This window comes from Triticum urartu, chromosome 2A (assembly GCF_056163025.1).
Source record: "Triticum urartu cultivar PI428250 chromosome 2A, HENAU_Tu73, whole genome shotgun sequence".
In the NCBI taxonomy this organism is placed as follows: domain Eukaryota; kingdom Viridiplantae; phylum Streptophyta; class Magnoliopsida; order Poales; family Poaceae; genus Triticum; species Triticum urartu.
This window is the reverse complement of record NC_141874.1, coordinates 580004700-580023296: the sequence shown is the minus strand read 5'-3', so window position 1 is coordinate 580023296 and position 18597 is coordinate 580004700. Positions and strand designations below refer to the sequence as shown.

At 44.6% G+C, this 18597-nt stretch overlaps 3 protein-coding genes across 3 annotated transcripts; 2 read left to right on the top strand and 1 right to left on the bottom strand.

Moving 5' to 3' along the window:
• Positions 1-453: 453 nt before the first annotated feature.
• On the top strand, positions 454-6589 carry EIFISO4G1 (MIF4G domain-containing protein / MA3 domain-containing protein). Its single transcript, XM_048702152.2, has 9 exons — positions 454-763; positions 1367-1438; positions 2478-2573; positions 2756-2980; positions 3501-3598; positions 3725-3812; positions 3899-4249; positions 4328-4570; positions 5125-6589. The coding sequence occupies exons 1-9, from the start codon at positions 608-610 to the stop codon at positions 6160-6162; spliced, it is 2367 nt and encodes a 788-aa protein (XP_048558109.2). The 5' UTR covers positions 454-607; the 3' UTR covers positions 6163-6589.
• Positions 6590-7137: 548 nt separating this feature from the next.
• Positions 7138-14239, top strand: LOC125538849 (enhancer of rudimentary homolog). The gene is made up of 5 exons (XM_048702154.2): positions 7138-7292; positions 7383-7485; positions 8580-8673; positions 13688-13808; positions 13891-14239. The coding sequence occupies exons 2-5, from the start codon at positions 7483-7485 to the stop codon at positions 13982-13984; spliced, it is 312 nt and encodes a 103-aa protein (XP_048558111.1). The 5' UTR covers positions 7138-7292; positions 7383-7482; the 3' UTR covers positions 13985-14239.
• Positions 14240-14710: 471 nt separating this feature from the next.
• Positions 14711-17958, bottom strand: LOC125538848 (putative folate-biopterin transporter 2). The gene is made up of 5 exons (XM_048702153.2): positions 17111-17958; positions 16691-16950; positions 16481-16576; positions 16235-16405; positions 14711-15700 (listed from the first exon to the last, which is right to left on the bottom strand). Exons 1-5 carry the CDS (start codon positions 17490-17492, stop codon positions 14990-14992), a joined length of 1620 nt encoding a protein of 539 aa, XP_048558110.1. The 5' UTR covers positions 17493-17958; the 3' UTR covers positions 14711-14989.
• Positions 17959-18597: the final 639 nt, after the last annotated feature.

The following is an 18597-nucleotide window of genomic DNA, read 5'->3' as shown; positions in this document are numbered from 1 at the left end:
GCGTTGCATCCAATCTTGTAATGACGATATTATACACATACTCCTACATATTAAATATTACTAGAAGTATGTGCATCCGCACAAAATAATAATATTAGAAGTATGTTCTACTACATACTTGAAAATAGTACAAATGAAATACCCGTCCAAAGTCACATGTCCTGGGTGTCCATTACAGCCTGCGAGTGGCGAGATAGCATCGCACTCCAGCAGGACCCCAGGCACCGCATCCGTAAATCCTCCAGCCTCCTCTGCCCAAAATCGTAACTATCCACCACCGTCACGCCGCAGGGTGTACCGACATGCGGGCCCCGAGACCCCGACTCCAGCCCGACCTCCCTGGCGAAAGTACGAGACTACCCCGCGGTGGCAGCAGAAACAACGAGGATTTGCCCCACAGCCCTAATGCTCCCGGGATAAAACCCCACCTCCTCCCGTCACCGCGCCTCCACTAGGAGAGAGGTCGCAGACGGAACCCAACCCTCCCCTCCCCCCCAAAGAAGAAGAAAAAAGCTCGGATTCCTCCGCGATTTCCTCCTCGGCCGCCCGCCGATTCCCTGTCGATCGAGTTGTCGCGGTGCCTTGGTCGGATTCGGGACCCTCAGCCATGACGACAGACCAGCCAGTGATCAGCCTGCGCCCCGGCGGCGGCGGCGGTGGGCCCCGCGGCGGCCGCCTCTTCGCCCCCGCCTTCGCGGTCGCCGCCTCCGGCTCCGGCGACTTCCTCCGCCCGCACGGCGGCGGCGCCTCCGGCGTCTCCAGGGTGAGAGCTCCCGGCGCCCGATCTGGGGGGAGGGTGTTACTGTTCGATGCGGGTTCGATTGGTTTGCGGATGGGCGTGGGGAGGAGATCCAGCGGGGAAATATCGGATCTTGGCTCTAGGCCCTGCGCTAGCCTGGATGGAGCGTTTATTGTCCGAGGACGCTGCCTAATTAATCGATATGCGGGGATTTATTAGTCAGTACGCTGCTGAACGAGGTTTTAGGCTGCGATAATGCGCAAGAAGGATGCGTTTAGGTGCGTGGGGAACTGGGGATTGACGTTGGCTGCTTCTGCAGGCAACAATTTAGATTTCAGAGTATTCACTTCTGGTGCGAAGGGGTGAGGGCTATGCTCTCGGGTAGGTTTCAGCTGTCATGGCTGAGCTTTTATGTAGGATGAGGTGGGCTGTTGGCATAACCAGTGACCTCAATCAGATTCCTGGGTTTATCGCTACTTGCGCATATACCATGTTGATACTCAACACAATACTTACATGCCTAGCCAGACCAAATAAGCTGTTATACATTGGCAGAGTTTGGGTATATTCTGATTTAATTTATAGGCCTATTTTCGCTAAGATGACATGGATGCTACTCTGGTGCAGATTGGTGACTTGCATTCTGAGTCACGTGAGCGTGTTCGTTATTCAAGAGATCAACTTCTTGACCTGCGCAAGGTACATCTCTGACACTTCACACAAAGTCAGTTTCTTCATAGAATTTTTGTTGTAAATATCTTCCTTCAATATGCTATTGTTAGTATACCTTGTTATCTGGCTTTGCTGAAAGATGCCAGTAGTGTGTGGTTCGACAGGTTTGAGATGTATCGGAGAGAACTATCAAGTTTGAGTAATCCTGGATACTTTCGGCCAAGCCATGAATAGCGCATAGGCTGTGAAGTACCGCCACCCACCTGCCCACCCACTTAGGGCCAGTTCTTTTGTGCGGCTTAAAAAATAAGCTGCCCCTCCCCAGCTTAAAAGTTAAGCTGCCCTCTAAATTTGTTGAGGCTTCTTAACTATTTATGCTAGGACTAGTTTAGAAACCCCAACGAATGAGAGACGGCTTATAGGAGAAGCTGGATAGGTAGAGGCTTATTTTATAAGCTGCCAAAAGAACTGTCCCTTAGTTCACTGATGTATGCTGTTGCCGTATGTGTACAGTCAAACTTAACCAATAATGAATTGTGTAGATTGTCAGTAGAAGACTCCTGTTTTGTATGTTTGAATGTGTGTGCTGGTATATTAGTGGAAATAGGCTGTCACTGCGGAAGTTATATGTAGAAAGGCAGTGCTATTTTGTAAGTAACATCATGAGCTTGGGGAGCATGGTTCAAGGATGGAAGTAAATTCTAGAGGCATTCCCATGAAACAGGTGTGGAAGTGCACCTGTTGTTGTCAATTTGAGGAGGCAGAATACTCTGTAGCGTGCGTAACTTCTCCCTGATTAGTAGCAGTTTGATTAGTCATGTTTTATTTTGAGCCTGTGGGAAAAAAGGCTGAATTGGAAGCCAAGTTTCAAACCTATTAGGATGGTTCTCCTTTATAAGGGTGGAAACTGATAAGCAACATGCCAGCTAGAATGTGGTAAAAATAATTCTAGATAGAGATGGGGTATCTTTCTTTGTGGACATAATTGTGCTTTCATCTTTGGTCCAGCGAACTTCAATAACTATGTGTTAGTTCTAATAGCATGCACGATATAATATCCTTGCAGATTACTGATGTGACCGAGCAAATCTTGAGGCTTCAGCAGGAAATTGAAGCAGAGCTTCATGGTGACGATCAGAGCTGGGTTCGCAACGATTCAAATGTGAGCTCTTCATTTCCATGTGCATTGTATGTAGTTTACCTATTTTTACAATCTGTTCTATAATGTTTTGCATTCTTATCAAATGATCTTCATGCTACCATATCACTAAATTTATCACAGTTCTATGCTAATTTGCACATGTGGAAGATGGAACCCTTATTGTAGTCCTTTTTGTTATGCAGGTGCAATTGCAGACACAGACACAGACACAAGTACAAGCTCAAAACCGGTTTACTGAGACAGATAATCGTGACTGGCGTGCACGCACAGAGAAACCTCCAGCACCGGCAGTTCCAGAAGAGAAGTCTTGGGACAACATTCGTGAGGTTAAAGAACAGTACAATGCAAGTGGCAGGCAGCAAGAGCAGTTTAACAGGCAAGATCAATCGAGCTCCCAGAAAGCTCAGGTACCTTCAAGACGAGCATCAGTCGTTTACTCTTTTGCTCCCTTTGACCTTTTTGTAGTAAATTTTGAATTGCTGGTTGCTTCCTTTTTGGATTGAATGCTGATTTGCATTGACTAATCAATGTTGATGTGACGTGACTCCATTCATCACATCTCAGTACAGTTGCTTGGTTTTACTGATCTGTCATACAGACAATGTTGGGATTGTTGATACAACTCAACAGTGTAGTCTGATCATGGTTCTGTTGTGCTATTATATAATTTGCTTAATTAAATATCATTCTAGCAACTATGAACATACTCCCTTTTTTAGCAACCTAGTATTCAGTAGGAAACTACATGCAGAAGTTGTGTGTTTGAATAGAAGTAAACAAGTACTCCCTCCGTCCCATAATATATTCTGTGGTGATTGATTTCATGTGTTGTTATGCTTTGTTCTATTTTTCATTACTTATTTTTCCCTACCAAGGTAGTGTTTGGCCGTATGTATATCCCTCCTTATTTTGTTCTCCAAATGTCAGGTTGGCCCACCTCCTGCTCTTATCAAGGCTGATGTACCTTGGTCAGCCCGAAGAGGCAATCTCTCGGAGAAAGACAGAGTCCTGAAAACAGTGAAAGGGTAATATTATGTTTTTCTTCTTGTTCCTGTTGACGTGGCAATTTTCATTCCTTGTTTACTAAGCATATATATTACCTAGTTTGTATTTGTCGTCTGCATGCTGTTTATCTGCTCTTGCTTGTGCAGTATACTAAACAAACTGACGCCAGAGAAATTTGATCTACTCAAGGGCCAACTGCTAGATTCTGGAATTACTACTGCTGATATTTTGAAGGTTTGATTTGTTTCTAGCTGTGTATTATAATCCCATGTCCTCTTGACTGTTCCCGGTGATTTATCCATCTTTTTCTTTTCATTCAGGATGTTATCTCTCTCATATTTGAGAAGGCTGTTTTTGAACCGACATTCTGTCCGATGTATGCCCAACTTTGTTCTGAACTCAATGACAACCTCCCGACATTCCCTTCTGAAGAACCAGGCGGTAAAGAGATTACATTCAAACGTGTGCTGTTGAACAATTGTCAGGAAGCTTTTGAAGGTGCTGACAGCCTGAGGGTTGAGATTGCAAGTTTGACTGGCCCTGACCAAGAGATGGAGAAAAGGGACAAAGAAAGGATCTTCAAACTTAGAACGCTTGGAAATATTCGTCTAATTGGTGAGCTACTCAAGCAAAAGATGGTTCCTGAGAAGATAGTTCATCACATTGTCAAGGTACACCTTGGGAAATCAACGGTACAATTATTATTCCATGAAAACGTGCCTAATCTGTTTGTTGTGTGCACTATGTAGGAGCTACTGGGGTCTGATAAAAAGGCTTGCCCTGATGAGGAACATGTCGAAGCAATTTGTCAGTTCTTCAATACGATTGGTAAACAGCTTGATGAGAACCCAAAGTCTCGCCGAATCAATGATACCTACTTCGTCCAGATTAGGGAGCTAGTAGCGAACCCTCAGTTGACCCCACGTTCCAAGTTCATGGTCCGGGATTTGATTGATCTCCGTTCTAACAACTGGGTGCCTCGCCGTGCTGAGGTAAATAAAATCAACCAAGTGCATGGACTGTGTATTCTTGCATGCAGTTGCTTTCATAGTGATTTAATGGATCGATGTTACTGCTTTGCTGTTATTATGTTGAACTATTACCTTTTATGTATAACCAGTTAACGACTGCTGCTGGGTACTGGCTCATCTCACTTTAGTAGTTTGTTGCATACTGCCAGAAGAGGCATGTCAACTTTATAGGAAAGCTGGAAGTTTTAAGATCCTAAAGGTTAACATACTAGAAGAACATACATGCATCGTGTGTACTGGCAAACCAAAAATGATCAGCATGTTGAATTGCACATTTATTGGAAATCAGTCAGACGTGCACTTTGCTTTCTACACTCAACATGCACATGCTTATAGTCAGTCAGTTAAAACCACCACATTACTTGATTATACTGTGTATAGTCTGTTCTCAAAACTAGAATGACACACTTAAGCCTTCAAACAGTTTTTCCCACTTGTATGACTTTTTTTATAGCAACTGAATCCAGCTGTATTTGTGAATCCATCCATTGTAAACTTGTGCTTGTAACTTTCAGATTAAGGCGAAGACAATCAGCGAGATCCACACAGAGGCTGAAAAGAACCTTGGATTACGTCCAGGGGCCACAGCGATCATGAGGAATGGCCGTAATGCACCAGGTGGGCCTCTTTCGCCTGGAGGTTTTTCAGTGAACCGGCCAGGAACAGGAGGTATGATGCCTGGGATGCCTGGATCTAGAAAAATGCCTGGGATGCCTGGTTTAGATAATGATAACTGGGAAGTTCAGCGTTCTAGATCAATGCCAAGAGGCGATCCGCTTCGCAACCAGGGTTCGTTGATTAATAAGGTTTCATCTATTAACAAGCCATCACCCATCAACCCCAGGCTTCTTCCTCAAGGCACTGGAGCACTGATTGGCAAGAGTGCACTCTTGGGCACCGGTGGTCCACCATCCCGCCCTTCCAGCATTACGGCTAGCCCCACTCCTTTACCAGCTCAAACTACAGCATCACCAAAACCATCAAGTGCAACTCCAGCTTCTGTACCTATTCCTGACAAAGCAGCCAGTTCTGCCAAGGTGATCCCTGCAGGGCTTGAGAAGAAGACAGCATCTCTTCTTGAGGAGTATTTTGGTATCCGTATTTTGGATGAAGCACAACAATGTATCGAGGAGCTGCAGAGTCCTGATTACCACCCTGAGATTGTTAAAGAAGCTATCAATCTTGCTCTGGATAAAGGTGCCAGTTTTGTTGACCCTCTTGTTAAGCTTCTGGAGCATCTGTACACCAAGAAAACTTTCAAGACTGAAGATCTGGAAAATGGTTGCTTGCTATATGGGTCGCTGTTGGAAGATATTGGTATTGACCTTCCTAAAGCCCCAACGCAATTTGGTGAGGTGATTGCTCGTCTGATTCTGTCGTGTGGCCTGAGATTTGAAGCCGTGGAGGGGATTCTAAAGGCAATGGAGGACACCTTCTTCCGCAAAGCAATATTCACCTCCGTGACGAAAACCCTAGAAGCAGACCCAGCAGGCCAGGCCATATTGAGCTCACATGCTGCAGTAGTCGACGCATGCAACAGCCTCTCGATATAACAGCTCTTGGCAGCTCAACTTCTCAGGTGCTGTGTCTAGTGAAAAACAGCGTATGGTGTATTCTCTATAGCTTAGGTGTTTCACCGCAGAGGAACTGGGATGTGAGCAACAGCCAGTTTTGAGCTGTATATTTTTGCGAGGTCACATGAGTGTTGATTATTGTTTCGAGGACAGAAAGAAGCCATGGATTTTGGTCTCTCTGGCGACGGCGGCCTAACTCTTGCTGGAGCCTGGGAATGAACAAGGCTTTTTGGTTTTCAAATGGGATGTTTTTGTGTCTCCTCCAATGTTATTATTTCTTTTCAGTTCTTACACAATTTGTAACAATGTACTGTGGTTTTGGAGTATTCTGTCGGTTACAATATATCGTGTCAGCATTGTAGGAGTCGAAAACTGAATCTAAGATTATTTTGGCTTATTACTGTCATCCTCAGTTCTCGCTTATTGTTAGATGCTTTTTCTTGTGTTGGTAATTGATCATTGGATGCTCTTCAAATAGATTTTTGAATGCCCTTCTTATAGATTTTGAATCTATTCCTAAGTTCAATTGGATGCTTTTTCTTGTGAGATTTTTTTTCCGTTGGTAATCGATCATTAGATGCTCTTCGATTAGATTTTTGAATGCCATTGGAAGAGATTTTCAATTTGTTTCTAAGCTAAATGTGTGTGAGTTGTGAGATTAGTTCAGTTCGTCTGTTTGTAAACCATTTCCAAACGTCAACCATCGTAAATAAAACTTGTTTGCTGGCCAAGTGCACACGAATTAATTCTTTTTGAATTGAACGTTACACATGAAGTTTTTACTCGCTTCCGAGTTCCGAGCATTGAGTGCAATTTGGAGATTATAAACATATACATATCTCTTAAACGCGGTAAAAATGACGCAAATCCAAAAATCTGGTAATAACAAAAAAAAGTACTGTAGCTGGTAAATATCGATCTCTTCCTTTTGGGGTAGGTTGAAAGAATTTATTTCGATCGGGCTTCCCCTATGTTTTTGGAAGGATTCCATTTCTGTTCCAAAAAAGGATCTCTCACTCTCTGCATCGGGCTTCTCTCCCCTGCCCCTGCAACTTTTTGCTCGCTCACACCATCCACCGCCTCCGCCTCCGCCTCCACCCGCCGTTCCGGTAACTTTTTTTTTTGTCTCGTCTTCGCTTTCCCCCTACCGGAGATTCCTCCTGGGCTCCGCCCACTTCGTTTTCTCTCGTTTCTCGCAGGAAAGGCGCGGCTGCTGGTCTCTCTAGGGTTCGTCGGCCCGACGCTCGCCTGCGCCGGGGTGCGGCGGGGGACCCGTGCTTCTGCTTCTGCGCCGAGAGTATGGTACGGCGATCTAACCCTACTGCCGCATTATTCCCGTTTCCTCCGTTGGTACTCTGCCTCGCGTCGCGGCTCGCTGGCTGTTGTGGGGAATTTTGTTCTCCATTTCCTCCTGCCTTTGGGGGGTTAATTAATTTCTCTGGCTAGAAGAACTCGTGGTGGTTTTGCCATCGGGCAAAGTCCAGATGGCGTGTTTATGCTTCTTTTTCATCAGCGGTGCTTACTCTTTCCAAGGTCGCTGCAAATTGAGATGTGAAATTGATTGATCCTGGAAGTATAACTGCCTTTGGGGAACATGTGGAGGTTAACCGGTGATGTGGTATTGGCTTAATGGGCACCGGTGATGTGGTATTGGCTTAATGGGCATTGGTGTTCCTTCTGTGGACCCCTGTTTGGCGCTCATCGATCCCGGAGCGTCTTCTGTATATATGCTCTGAGTAGCTTGGATTTGCATGTGAGATGTCAACCGTGGTTTGCTTGCTTTCCTAGGAATTTTGATTCATCATTCTCATCTCTGTGTGGAGTGTATGATACCTTGTTGGATGGTTATCTAGTGTTCTCGTGTCCTGTGCCCTGGTTGAATCGGACTATCCGAGTGTGCTCGACGTGGTGCTTGGCAGCTTTTGTTCAATCCGGTTAGGAAGACCCTGGGTGGCTTTGCTGGTCGCAAGGCCCAAAGGCGCATATATGTTACTTGGAAGCAATTAACAGTGCTCTTTAGGGCTCATTCTTTCTTTCAAAGTAGTGTGTCAATGATAATCTGGAAATAACTTCTATCTGAGAACTAGTGGAAGATAAATAATGAAGTGGTACCTGCCATGATGTTCGGTCTGTAAACTCTTGTTGGTGTACATCGGTCCCCAGCTGTTCTGGGTGCCTGGACAATAATTGTGCTTATCCCGTTTCAAAACTGACTTGCTCACCAGCACTTTTTTATGCAAAGTTTAGCACCCCAGATCTTATTTATGGGCTGTTGCACTTAGCTATGCAGAGGCCAGCTGTGAAATCTTTTGCTTTTATTGCCTTGATGATCATTTCGAGTCAACAAAATCTCCCTTCATTGAAAATAAAAGATCTTATTTGTGACATTATCACAGGCTGGAAGGCACACCATTGTTCTCGTGCAACCATCTCCAAACAAAGCGTCCAGAACTTTTATGGACTTCAGTTCACTCAACCAAGCCCTGGATGGTTAGTGTTCTCTCATGCATGCGGCTTGAAATATTAATGCAATTATGTGAATAAATTTTACTTTGCTGTCTGATTGTGCATGTGTTGTTGACTATGAGTTATCATGGGATTCTGAAGATATGCTACTGCTTTGCATATGTCTCATTAGTTCATCTATTCCTTGCTTCAGCTCTATAGAAATAGTCATCAGCCATCATCATCTAGTAGAACTTGGACTGAACGTTCAGGAATTCAATTTATAATGTTGTTTACTGTCACCAGTAACCTTCGTGGTTGGCATTTTACAGTGTGCACTGTGCCAAATGTTTCAGAAAACTGAAGTGATATCTGTCTAATGTTTAGGCGAGACAGACCATTAGTATGCTTAAATGTTTAATGAAACAAGATCTCATTGTTCAAAATGTTCAATAACAGTTGAAATGACCATTGATGTATGCAAATTATCACATGGTTTGGGAGTCACATAACAACAAATCACAGGATTTTGCTGGTCCTTTTAGATATATGTACAAATTGTGCACCTGCATTTTTCATCAGTGTCTTGGGAAGCAGCAAAACGTCCCCCACTGTGCCCATTGTCAGGAGCGCACACATGATCCAAAGCCTCATCCGTCGTGTCCCTGCTCAGATTCTGCATAGGTCACCATGCCGCTGTGAGGAAGAAGAGAAGCGCTGCTTTGACCGTTGTTGGTATACAAGGAAAATAAATCATGCGAGGGAGGAAAGAGAACGTGTACTGGTAGTTATTGCCCTGGCCCATGATAGATGCAGGCCATTGTGGGGTTGTGTACCTATTCAGCTATTCGTGCATGCAGTTACCTGGATGGCATATTTTTTTAGACGAAAGGCATCTCAATTATGATGCCCGGTCTATAGAACACCAAAGGTTCAAAAATCTTACAATCCAACAAAAAGGTAAAGGGCTGGGGTTACCAGCTTACAGAAACAAACACACTAGCAGAGGCACTAGAACAGGGCCTGAAAACCCAAGAACCAACAGGGCAGGAAACAAAAACCACTTCAGATCACATCTATCATGCGCCGCTTGGGTCCTGGTGAGGTGTCGATTCCTGCTTCAGCCTGGTAATCTGTGCCTGAATACACAATCTTGTCTTCTTGATCTCCTCCTGTGTCCTCAGTTCCTCCCCTTCCACAGAGGCATCCACTTCTGCAGGTGAATCATCGAAGCAAACAAGTAGTCAGAAGGATGAATATTAGACTTCTTCTCAAAGATCATCTTATTTCTCATTTTCCAGAGCGCCCAAAATTGGACAGAAAGAACTATCCAGATAATCCTAAAACTATCCCCTCCCCCTCAGTGAAGCTAATAAACTCCTCCTCTATTACTAGGCCACCACCAGTTAAACATCTCATTCAAACAACTCCACACAAACCTAGCAGTAATGCACTGGAAAAACATGTGGTCCGCGTCCGCAGGTGCTCCGCAAAGTCCACACATCCCATTTCCTGGGCATCTCCTTTTTTGCAATTGGATCCTCGAAGGAAGTTTATCCAACAAGAGTTTCCACACGAGATTCTCATAGGAAGTTTAACTTCTCCAGAACTCCTTTTCAAATTAATGTACCCCTTTTCCTGCAGGATAAGCTTTTTGTGCATAGAACTAGTTGAATAAGTTCCAGATTTGTGCAAATTAATGTACCCCTTTTCATAGGAAGTTTAACTCCCCTAAAACTCCTTTTTGTGTAAGACGCCAGGAGCTAACCTCATCCTCTCCTCTGAAATCAGTACCAGCAATCTCAGCTAACAAAGTAAGCCACAGATTTGACTTCACCTCATCCAAGTTCGTCCTAAAGGGGACAAACCATTCCCCTGAGGCTCGAGCTTCAGAACCCTGAGATCTGGGTCACATCATTTGCTGAAAAGAGCTGGAAAGCGTTTGCAGTAGGGATCATTTCCTAACCACAGATCATTCCGAATGGAAGTTCTCTCCCCATTTCTCACATGATATGTAGTTCCCATGTCTGGAAGATGTTTAACTTTGCTCACACTTCCCCAAAATTGAAAAGAGTTATTACTAGCAGCCCCACAATTAACAACATTTCAGATATTTAGCATTGATAAGAGGCATCCATAAAGGGCTCACCTCTTGCTGAATTTTCCAAACCACTTCAAACTCAAAGCTACATTCATGATCTTGGTGTTAAGAATCCCCAAGCCCACAGATTCTTTTGGAGTACAAACTTTCCCAATCAACCATATGGTGTTTGAAGATCTTCCCAGGCCCCTGCCAGAAAAATCTGGACTGTCCATCTTACCATGCACCCCATCCTGTAAGGCTGTAACAAATATAAGCCCATCAAGAACATTGGAGAAACTGATAAGCAAGAGTTGGTCAAGACAATCCCCCCCTCCCCTGAGGTAAGAAATTTCCCTTGCCAAGTATCTACCATATGAGCCATTCTATCAACCATCCCTTGCAGATCAGCAACAAATAGTAATGGTCAGAAATAGTAATTCCCAGATAAGTCATGGGCGAGGAACCCAGAGCACAGTTAATCAAGTTTGCTACCCTCCACTGTTCCTAGATATGACGTTCCAACACAAAAACTTTACTGTTATGGTAATCTATCTTCATCCCTGACATCCCCTCAAAACTGTACAGGAGAAACTTAATAGGAGTATTGATTATGTCAAGATCAGTCTTCAGAAACAGCAACGACTTGTCATCAGCATACTGTAAATGAGAGACCCCCCCGCACCCCAGGTATAAGATGGTCAACAAGCCAATGGATGTGGCCAGCTTAGCAGCATTGAGCATAGTGGAGAGACTATCTACCACAAAATTGAAAAGAATAGGTGACAAGGGGTCTCTCTGTTCCATTACAAAAAAAAGATTCCTTGCTCCTCATCTACTATATCTAAATAGCTAGCCCCCATTACTAGGAATTCTCTTGCTTCTCCTTGAGCCACATCACCTAAATTGATTTAGCCGTTGGATATACTCGATCAGACTACAATAGCCATTGGATCTACCCATTAAGATCCACCAACGCATGCATGCAGAGCATGTAGTAAATGATGCCTAAGGAGTGTTTTAATCAATAAAAAAACTGATGCATGCATGCAACTCATACTCGGGTGCTAGCACTATGAAAGAAAGTGACGCATGCATGCATATTTGTTTTGTTTTCGTCCAATTCTGCACTTATACATAGAGATGTACATTTATTTATTTAAAAATATTGATAAACATATTATCTTGCTATAAGAGAAATTGTAAAGACACTAGCTAGGTTGATTAGTTCAGCCTAATTTTTATTTCATACAAACTCCCGGAGCAACGCCCGGGGCATTCTTCTAGTTAATGTTAATAGCTGTTTTACCGCCCATCTTAGTGATAACATTCGGAAGTGTGATAGGCCTAGATTGCTTGGAATTTTAGGAATTAAAGTAAGCACCCCAAACTTTATCCTGTGAACCTGTAGAGTCCCCCTATGCAGATCATGAAAAATGTGCATCACCAGAGGTTTCAAGTTCCCCTAATTTTTTCCAAAAAACAGGATAGAGAACCCATCAGGGCTGGGTGCAGAATTGATGTTCATCAGCTTAATTGCAAACTCCACTTCATCTTCAGTAAAAGGTGTACACAGTTCTAGATTTTCTGATTCAGAGACTCTCATATTTTTCCCCATGCTTCGGCAGCCAACGACATGCCACCTCTAGGTTCAGCCCCAAACTGCCTCTTGTAGAAGTCATAGATATGGTCAGGGAGCTCCTGTTTAGCACTAATCACCTTTTCCCCATCAATGAATTAAAGAAAAGATAGAACACTTTCTTCTCCCAGTAAGCTGTCTTACAGTCACCCTGAACAATCCATTTCTCTCTCCCTCTTTGCTGCCAATAAGCTTCTTCTGCTTTATAAATACCGATCAACTCCTGTTCCAAGCTGCCATTCCCCAGCAGAGTGTCCAGAACTATCAAGAACACTGTCTTTCCTAACTTTTACTTCTCTCCCAAAATTAGGTCCCCAATCCCTCAGAAATTTTCTAAGCTCAATAGAACAGAAGTTCCAGTCATCCAACGCATTCCACCTCCTATGTTGCCGATTTAAGAATTCTCCCCATTTATAAATAACCCAATCTTTAAAACCCTCTAGTAGCCATTGTTTTTCAAAGAACCTTTTGTGACCATTGTGACCATCTAACTCAGAATATAGAGGTAAAGGGAACCAATTCTGGTCACAACTTGCAAGTTACAAAGGGTGAACATGGCTCCTAATCACAAGATATCAGCACTCTATCCAACACACATCTAACATAATCTAATTGCTCGTTAGTCCAAGTAAATCTAGCTTTTTCCCCTAGATAACTATCAGATTCAAATTAGCACTACAAAAATTAAACAGATCAATTAATCTCTGATTGATACCCCCTCACCCCAATAATAATGGGCACATTGGAACCTCTGATTTATTTTCAAGCCCCTCTACAACCTGATCACTAGGGCCATACACCAGAATTAGCTCCCATTTTCTTCAGGCCCTGTTTGGATTACCGTTTTCTTTTAAATACACCTGTAAAACATACACGTCTCCACTGACCGGTTTTGTTTCCAGCCGGAAAACACTTGTGTCCGGTAAGATACACTTATAAATTTAGTACCTCCGTATTAAATTACACCGATACCAAGCGCGGCCTCAGGGCATCCCTTTGGAACGGTAACATGCTAAGGAAATATCTCCCCTTTGAAATGTTACCTACTTCAAAAAGATCATCGTTAACTCCAGCTAGGATCCTCCCCGGATCACCCATGAGCTAAGCACCACACAAACTGGTGGGTTCCCTGGAATACAGTAGGTACAGCAAAACCGTATCTGCACTGCAACTGCACTTATTTGCGTTCATTTCTTTAGCTACCGTCATTGTAGATCTTCATATGGACAACCAGATGCTTTTCTTTGATTGAAGCAAGTCCTGTGTATTTGCGTTCATTTCTTCAGCTACTGTCTTTGTAGAGCATAATATGGTTAACAGGTTGTTTTTCTAAACGACAGGTATCTGTGCCCGTTATGAAAAGAAAATCATGGATATCAACCCGATGGCCAGGAACTTCACTTATGACATCACAGACCTGTACAATTTCATCGATGGCCTAGCGGACATCAGTGCCCTAGTGTGAGTACAATTTCGCATTAACTTTCAAAGCGCTGAATCACAAAAGCAAAACAACTAACCATGCTGTGGTCTGCCCCTGCAGGTATGATCATCAACTTCAAGCTTTTCTGCCGTACGACAGGCAGTGGATAAAACAGAAGATGTTCCAGCACCTCAAGAACCAGGCACGGCAGTAGCCAGCCGCTGGTTCTGATTAACAAAAGCAAGTGTACAAGGTGGTATATCTGTCTGTTGTCTGTAGTTTCGGGTTGGTGTGAGAGATCTAGGGTTCATGTGCTAATTGTGTAAGAGAGAAGATGATCGATTTGCTTGGCTATTTGCCATTTCTGATGCGACACTGTAGTATAAATGGAAGGCTTCTGCCTGTGTGTGTCTGACCATGAGTGGATGAACGATTAGTATGATAATAAATCGATCACTTTGTCTTCAAATTTGGCAACACTTGCCCTCATTCGAATTTCAGTTATTCAGTGAGCTTGGGAAATGAACTTATGTGTCAAGATAGAAACTCTTATGCAAAGTCAATTCTTCCACATAACATACGCTAGATCTGTACTTCGTCTTTTTACCGTCAACTCTGCCATCCAAAAAATGAGGTAAAGAGAAGACGGCTTTCACCAACAAATTCTGCCAGTGCCTGTGATATACAGGGTTGGTAGATGCACAGGCCCTGGGGAGGGGTGAGTGTAGAATATGCAGAGCACCACATGTACTGAAATACTAGCACTTCACACCTACAAAGGACAACATTCTCAAAACGCCAAACTTTCAACCATAACCTTGGTGAAAGTTACAGGAAAATAATATGGTAATCAGGGATGATTACCATATTTGTTGATAGAGAAGGAGATGAAATTACTGTTTTAACTCAACTGAAGAGAGCAGGAAAGAAACAATGGATAGGAAAAAAAGAACTGCTCAACACAATAATTGAATGGACTGATATTTGTATTATTCTATCTTGTTTTACATTAAGAAAAGAAAGAAGAAGAATCTCGCAAAAAAGAAAGAAAGAAGAAAATGTATGCTTCACTTGCTACTCAGCTGCTTTTACCTATACAAAATACAGATAAACAGGCGGTAAGAAATTGTGTACATTCCTAGCAACAGCTACCGAAGCGTATAATCAGATGGTCGGGGCCTAAATGAATCATGAATCAACCCTCTTACGAAAAAGATGATCACCCAACTGTTCTGTTCGTGTTCATCAGTGGGATCAACTCTACATCCCCTCCTACATCATCAGTCACTTTGATTCTCTCATCTTGAACATCCTCAACGGGAGGATGACAACCTGAATCATCCGCAACAAGGACGGAAAACTCAACACTGCCTGATCCATCCTTGACAGGTTCTGTAGATTCGTCATCATGGAGCATCTCCGCAGGAAGGAGTGTCGAGTTCTGGTCGCTTTGAGGAACAAGAAACAGTAGCATCAGCGGAAGCAGCCTCGAGATGTTTCTGATCAATACAACTGCCCAAAGGTTAGTGAACTCCGATCGAGTCACATTCAGCGTGTGCAGCAGCAGGCCACCCCACCAGGCAGACATAAGCAGCCCCACATTTTGTATAGACATGAGCAGCGCATAAAAGGTTCCTTTGATGCCCGGAGGGCAAAGCTTGGAGCAAAGCACTAGAACCGGCATCCACTGGAGTTTGCCTATCATCACAGAAACGCCGCAGTCGATCACAGCGAAAACGTAGTCTGGTATGCCGATTTTCGTGTTTAGTCGGGTCACTAGCGCTAGGTCAAGCATTCCTGTCAGGCTTGACAGCACCTGACCCCATAAAAGCATGCTGCGGAAATTGTAGTCCTTCAGAGCACTTTGGTATAGCACAACTCCGAGTAGTGAACCCACTGCACCGACTGCATAGATCACACCGACAAATTCCTGTCACAATGCAAATGTTCTGTAAGTTTCTCCGGCAACAAATGAGTATCATAAATCTCGATGTAGCCTATATAGCACATCCATGCAATTTTTTATCATATATTACACGGTAAAGGGTTAGGATCTGATTGAGACTGCTATTTTGGAACATTTGAGCAGATTGGCAGAGGCCATCTTCAGAAGCTTATTAGTCGAATTTGAATGTACATTGCTTTAGCAATATTAAGGTAGTGCACAAATACCATGTTCATCTACTTATGGAAGCTGCATAAATAAATTATGTTGCATCAAAGTGGCATCTAGCTGTCTTCCAGCCAGAGAGTTCTGGCCAGATAACCAGATTGGCTTCTAACAGAAACACCACCTGCCTATAGAGATTTAACCATTAATAAATAAATAAATAAATTATGTTGCATCAAAGTGGCCAGGGCGCCAGGCATCTGTATGAAACACCACCTGCCTATAGAGATTTAACCATTGATGCCATGTTTTTATCTTTTAGATTCCTAGTCAGTGATGATGATATGTGCACACCTCAGAAAATCCTGGTCCAGTTAGTCGATCTGTGTACCAGTAGAACATTCCTCCTTGGATGTCCAGGCTTAGATTGAGCGAAACATATATGTACAAACATGGGCGCCAGACTTCAGGGCACTTCAGTGTTGTCCCCATTGTCTGAATTGCTTTGTAGAACTTCTTATGAACCTGATTTAGCAAAGGCCTTAAATGTCATTAGTGTGCAAAGACAACCCAACAAAAAGGTTGAGTCTGCTGTCTGACCTGCTTGTAACTGAAGTTTGTCACTCGGCTCTCCTTCAGGAGAATCCCAGCTGAGAACACCAGTGCTGAGGGGATGCTCAACAAGCCAAGAGCCCCCTTCAAACATCAAGCACAAGGCATATCATTCGCCGAGAACATCGAATTCGCATGTCGCGGCATGTGAGGAACAAGGATTGATAGCATATTAGCTTAACAGGAGACCCAACAGACCTGGGCGCCCATGGAGTGGACAAGAAGGCCGCTGATGGAGTACCCAATCAATGAGCCAAATGAGGAGCAAAACCCACACAAGCTCTGCATGTCGGCCGCCAGCGGCGGGTGTGTTATGCTGTTCTGCGCAACCAGGGCGTCCAGCGTCACGTCAGCTATCGCCGCGCCTGCGCTCTGCACCGTCAGGGCTAGGACCGCCGGTATGAGCCCCAAATTGCTTTGCAGGGAGATCATAAGCATAGACGTGGCGCCAATCACGCCTGCATTAACATCAGAGAACTGAGCATCAGGATACCAACCATGAAAATGATGTCGAGTCTGCCTATTTGTGTGTGTGTGTGTGTGTGTGTCAGTGTGTGTGTGTGTGTGTGTGTGTGTGTGTGTGATGGAATCAAGAAGTGATCCCCAAATATTTTTCACCTGCAAGAAGGAAGTAGGGGCGGCGGCGGTACCCGGCGACGGGCACGACGTCGGTGAGCAGGCCCCAGATGGGCTTGACGACCCACGGCGAGTCGACGATGCCCTGGTAGAACTGCGCCGCGGACGGCTGGAGGCGCAGCACGTCCTTGCTGTAGTACGCGGCGGCGACCACCCCGACGGCGTTGCCCACGCCTTGGCAGGCCCCGTAGACGGCGAAGACGGCGAGCACGAAGCTCCAGTGCAGCTCGCGGGAGAGCCGCCGCAGCCAGCGGAAGGGGGAGGCGACGCCGCATTCGGCGCTGCCGGAGCGGGGACCACCGTCGGCGCCGGCGCCGCCAGCTTCTTGGAGTGGCCCGCCCTCCTTGGCCTCGGGATCCATCATAGGAACAGCAGCCCTCGAGGGGCAATTTCTTCTGAGGCTTCTTGGGGATCTGCGGCGAAGCCACCGGGAACCGCGCGGCAGGAATGAGAGCCGCGGCGACCGGGCGGTTGGCCGCCGGCAGAGGCCGACGAGCACGAGACGCGTATATTTGCTTGGTGAGCAGACTGGCTAGCACAGTAGCTGAGCACGAGGCGAAGTGTTCGATGGCTTTACCCAAGTTCGCGGTGTTTGGTTTGACTTCGACAGTTCGTCGACTTGCAACTTGTTTCTACACTACGAGAAGAAACGCTCGTGTCGTCGAAAAATCGGGGCGTTCTGCAGACACAGACGCCGGAGTTCATCAGTGGGAATCTCCGAGAGGAAGAGGAAGTGGAAGGGAAAGGGAAGGGCCGTGATGATTTCCTGATTTGATTTGCCGGCGGTAAGCGACGGTGATATTGAAAGGCATTCACTCGCTATCAACAGATGATCCATGAAAAAGGATCAGACGTGATGTCACATTCTTGGCTATTGCTTTGCTTTGATTATTATAAAATGGGTCCACTAGAACACCCTCATGGGAGCCCCCCTACGAGGATGATGTGACGAGGGCGAGTCTTCCTCTCACGATGAAAACGGTGTCATCTACACTACACGTTGCTTAACCTTCTTATTTACGTGCCTCGAGCAAGTGAATACAGTTGTTGTAAATTCTTTCGCCATTGGACGATATGAAAGGCCCATTGTTGCAAAGAGGGGTTCGGTGCTCAGAATCATTGCAAAAGTCATATCATTTGTTTTGATGTCATCACAGTCATCAAAATAAATGACATGACCATAGCAATGGATTCAAGCATCAAACCTCTCTTTGCAAACAAAGGTTTTACATACCATCTAACTTACCGAAAGTGCCTACAACTAGTGTAAACACACCCTGAAGCCACATAAATAAGAAGGACGGGTACATATGGACCACACTATTTTAACATGAGAAGAAGACTCACCCTCATCCTCACACAAGACCTCTAGTGCGGAGACCCTGGTATTCTTTGTTAAGCAACTGACAGTACCAATTAAAGCCGCCCAAGTGAGGGTGGTTTAGTAGATCCATTTTAATGAAAGCATT

Excerpts from the sequence above, each read along its gene's own strand:
- EIFISO4G1 (XM_048702152.2), top strand. The coding sequence starts at position 608 with ATGACGACAGACCAGCCAGTGATCAGCCTGCGCCCCGGCGGCGGCGGC. Across the intron at positions 2,981-3,500 it reads CGAGCTCCCAGAAAGCTCAG|GTTGGCCCACCTCCTGCTCT; the intron begins GTACCTTCAAGA and ends TCCAAATGTCAG. Across the intron at positions 4,571-5,124 it reads GGGTGCCTCGCCGTGCTGAG|ATTAAGGCGAAGACAATCAG; the intron begins GTAAATAAAATC and ends TGTAACTTTCAG.
- LOC125538849 (XM_048702154.2), top strand. Across the intron at positions 8,674-13,687 it reads ACTCAACCAAGCCCTGGATG|GTATCTGTGCCCGTTATGAA; the intron begins GTTAGTGTTCTC and ends TCTAAACGACAG. Across the intron at positions 13,809-13,890 it reads GCGGACATCAGTGCCCTAGT|GTATGATCATCAACTTCAAG; the intron begins GTGAGTACAATT and ends CTGCCCCTGCAG.
- LOC125538848 (XM_048702153.2), bottom strand. The coding sequence starts at position 17,492 with ATGATGGATCCCGAGGCCAAGGAGGGCGGGCCACTCCAAGAAGCTGGC. Across the intron at positions 16,577-16,690 it reads TCCACTCCATGGGCGCCCAG|GGGGCTCTTGGCTTGTTGAG; the intron begins GTCTGTTGGGTC and ends TGATGTTTGAAG. Across the intron at positions 15,701-16,234 it reads CTGGACCAGGATTTTCTGAG|GAATTTGTCGGTGTGATCTA; the intron begins GTGTGCACATAT and ends GCATTGTGACAG.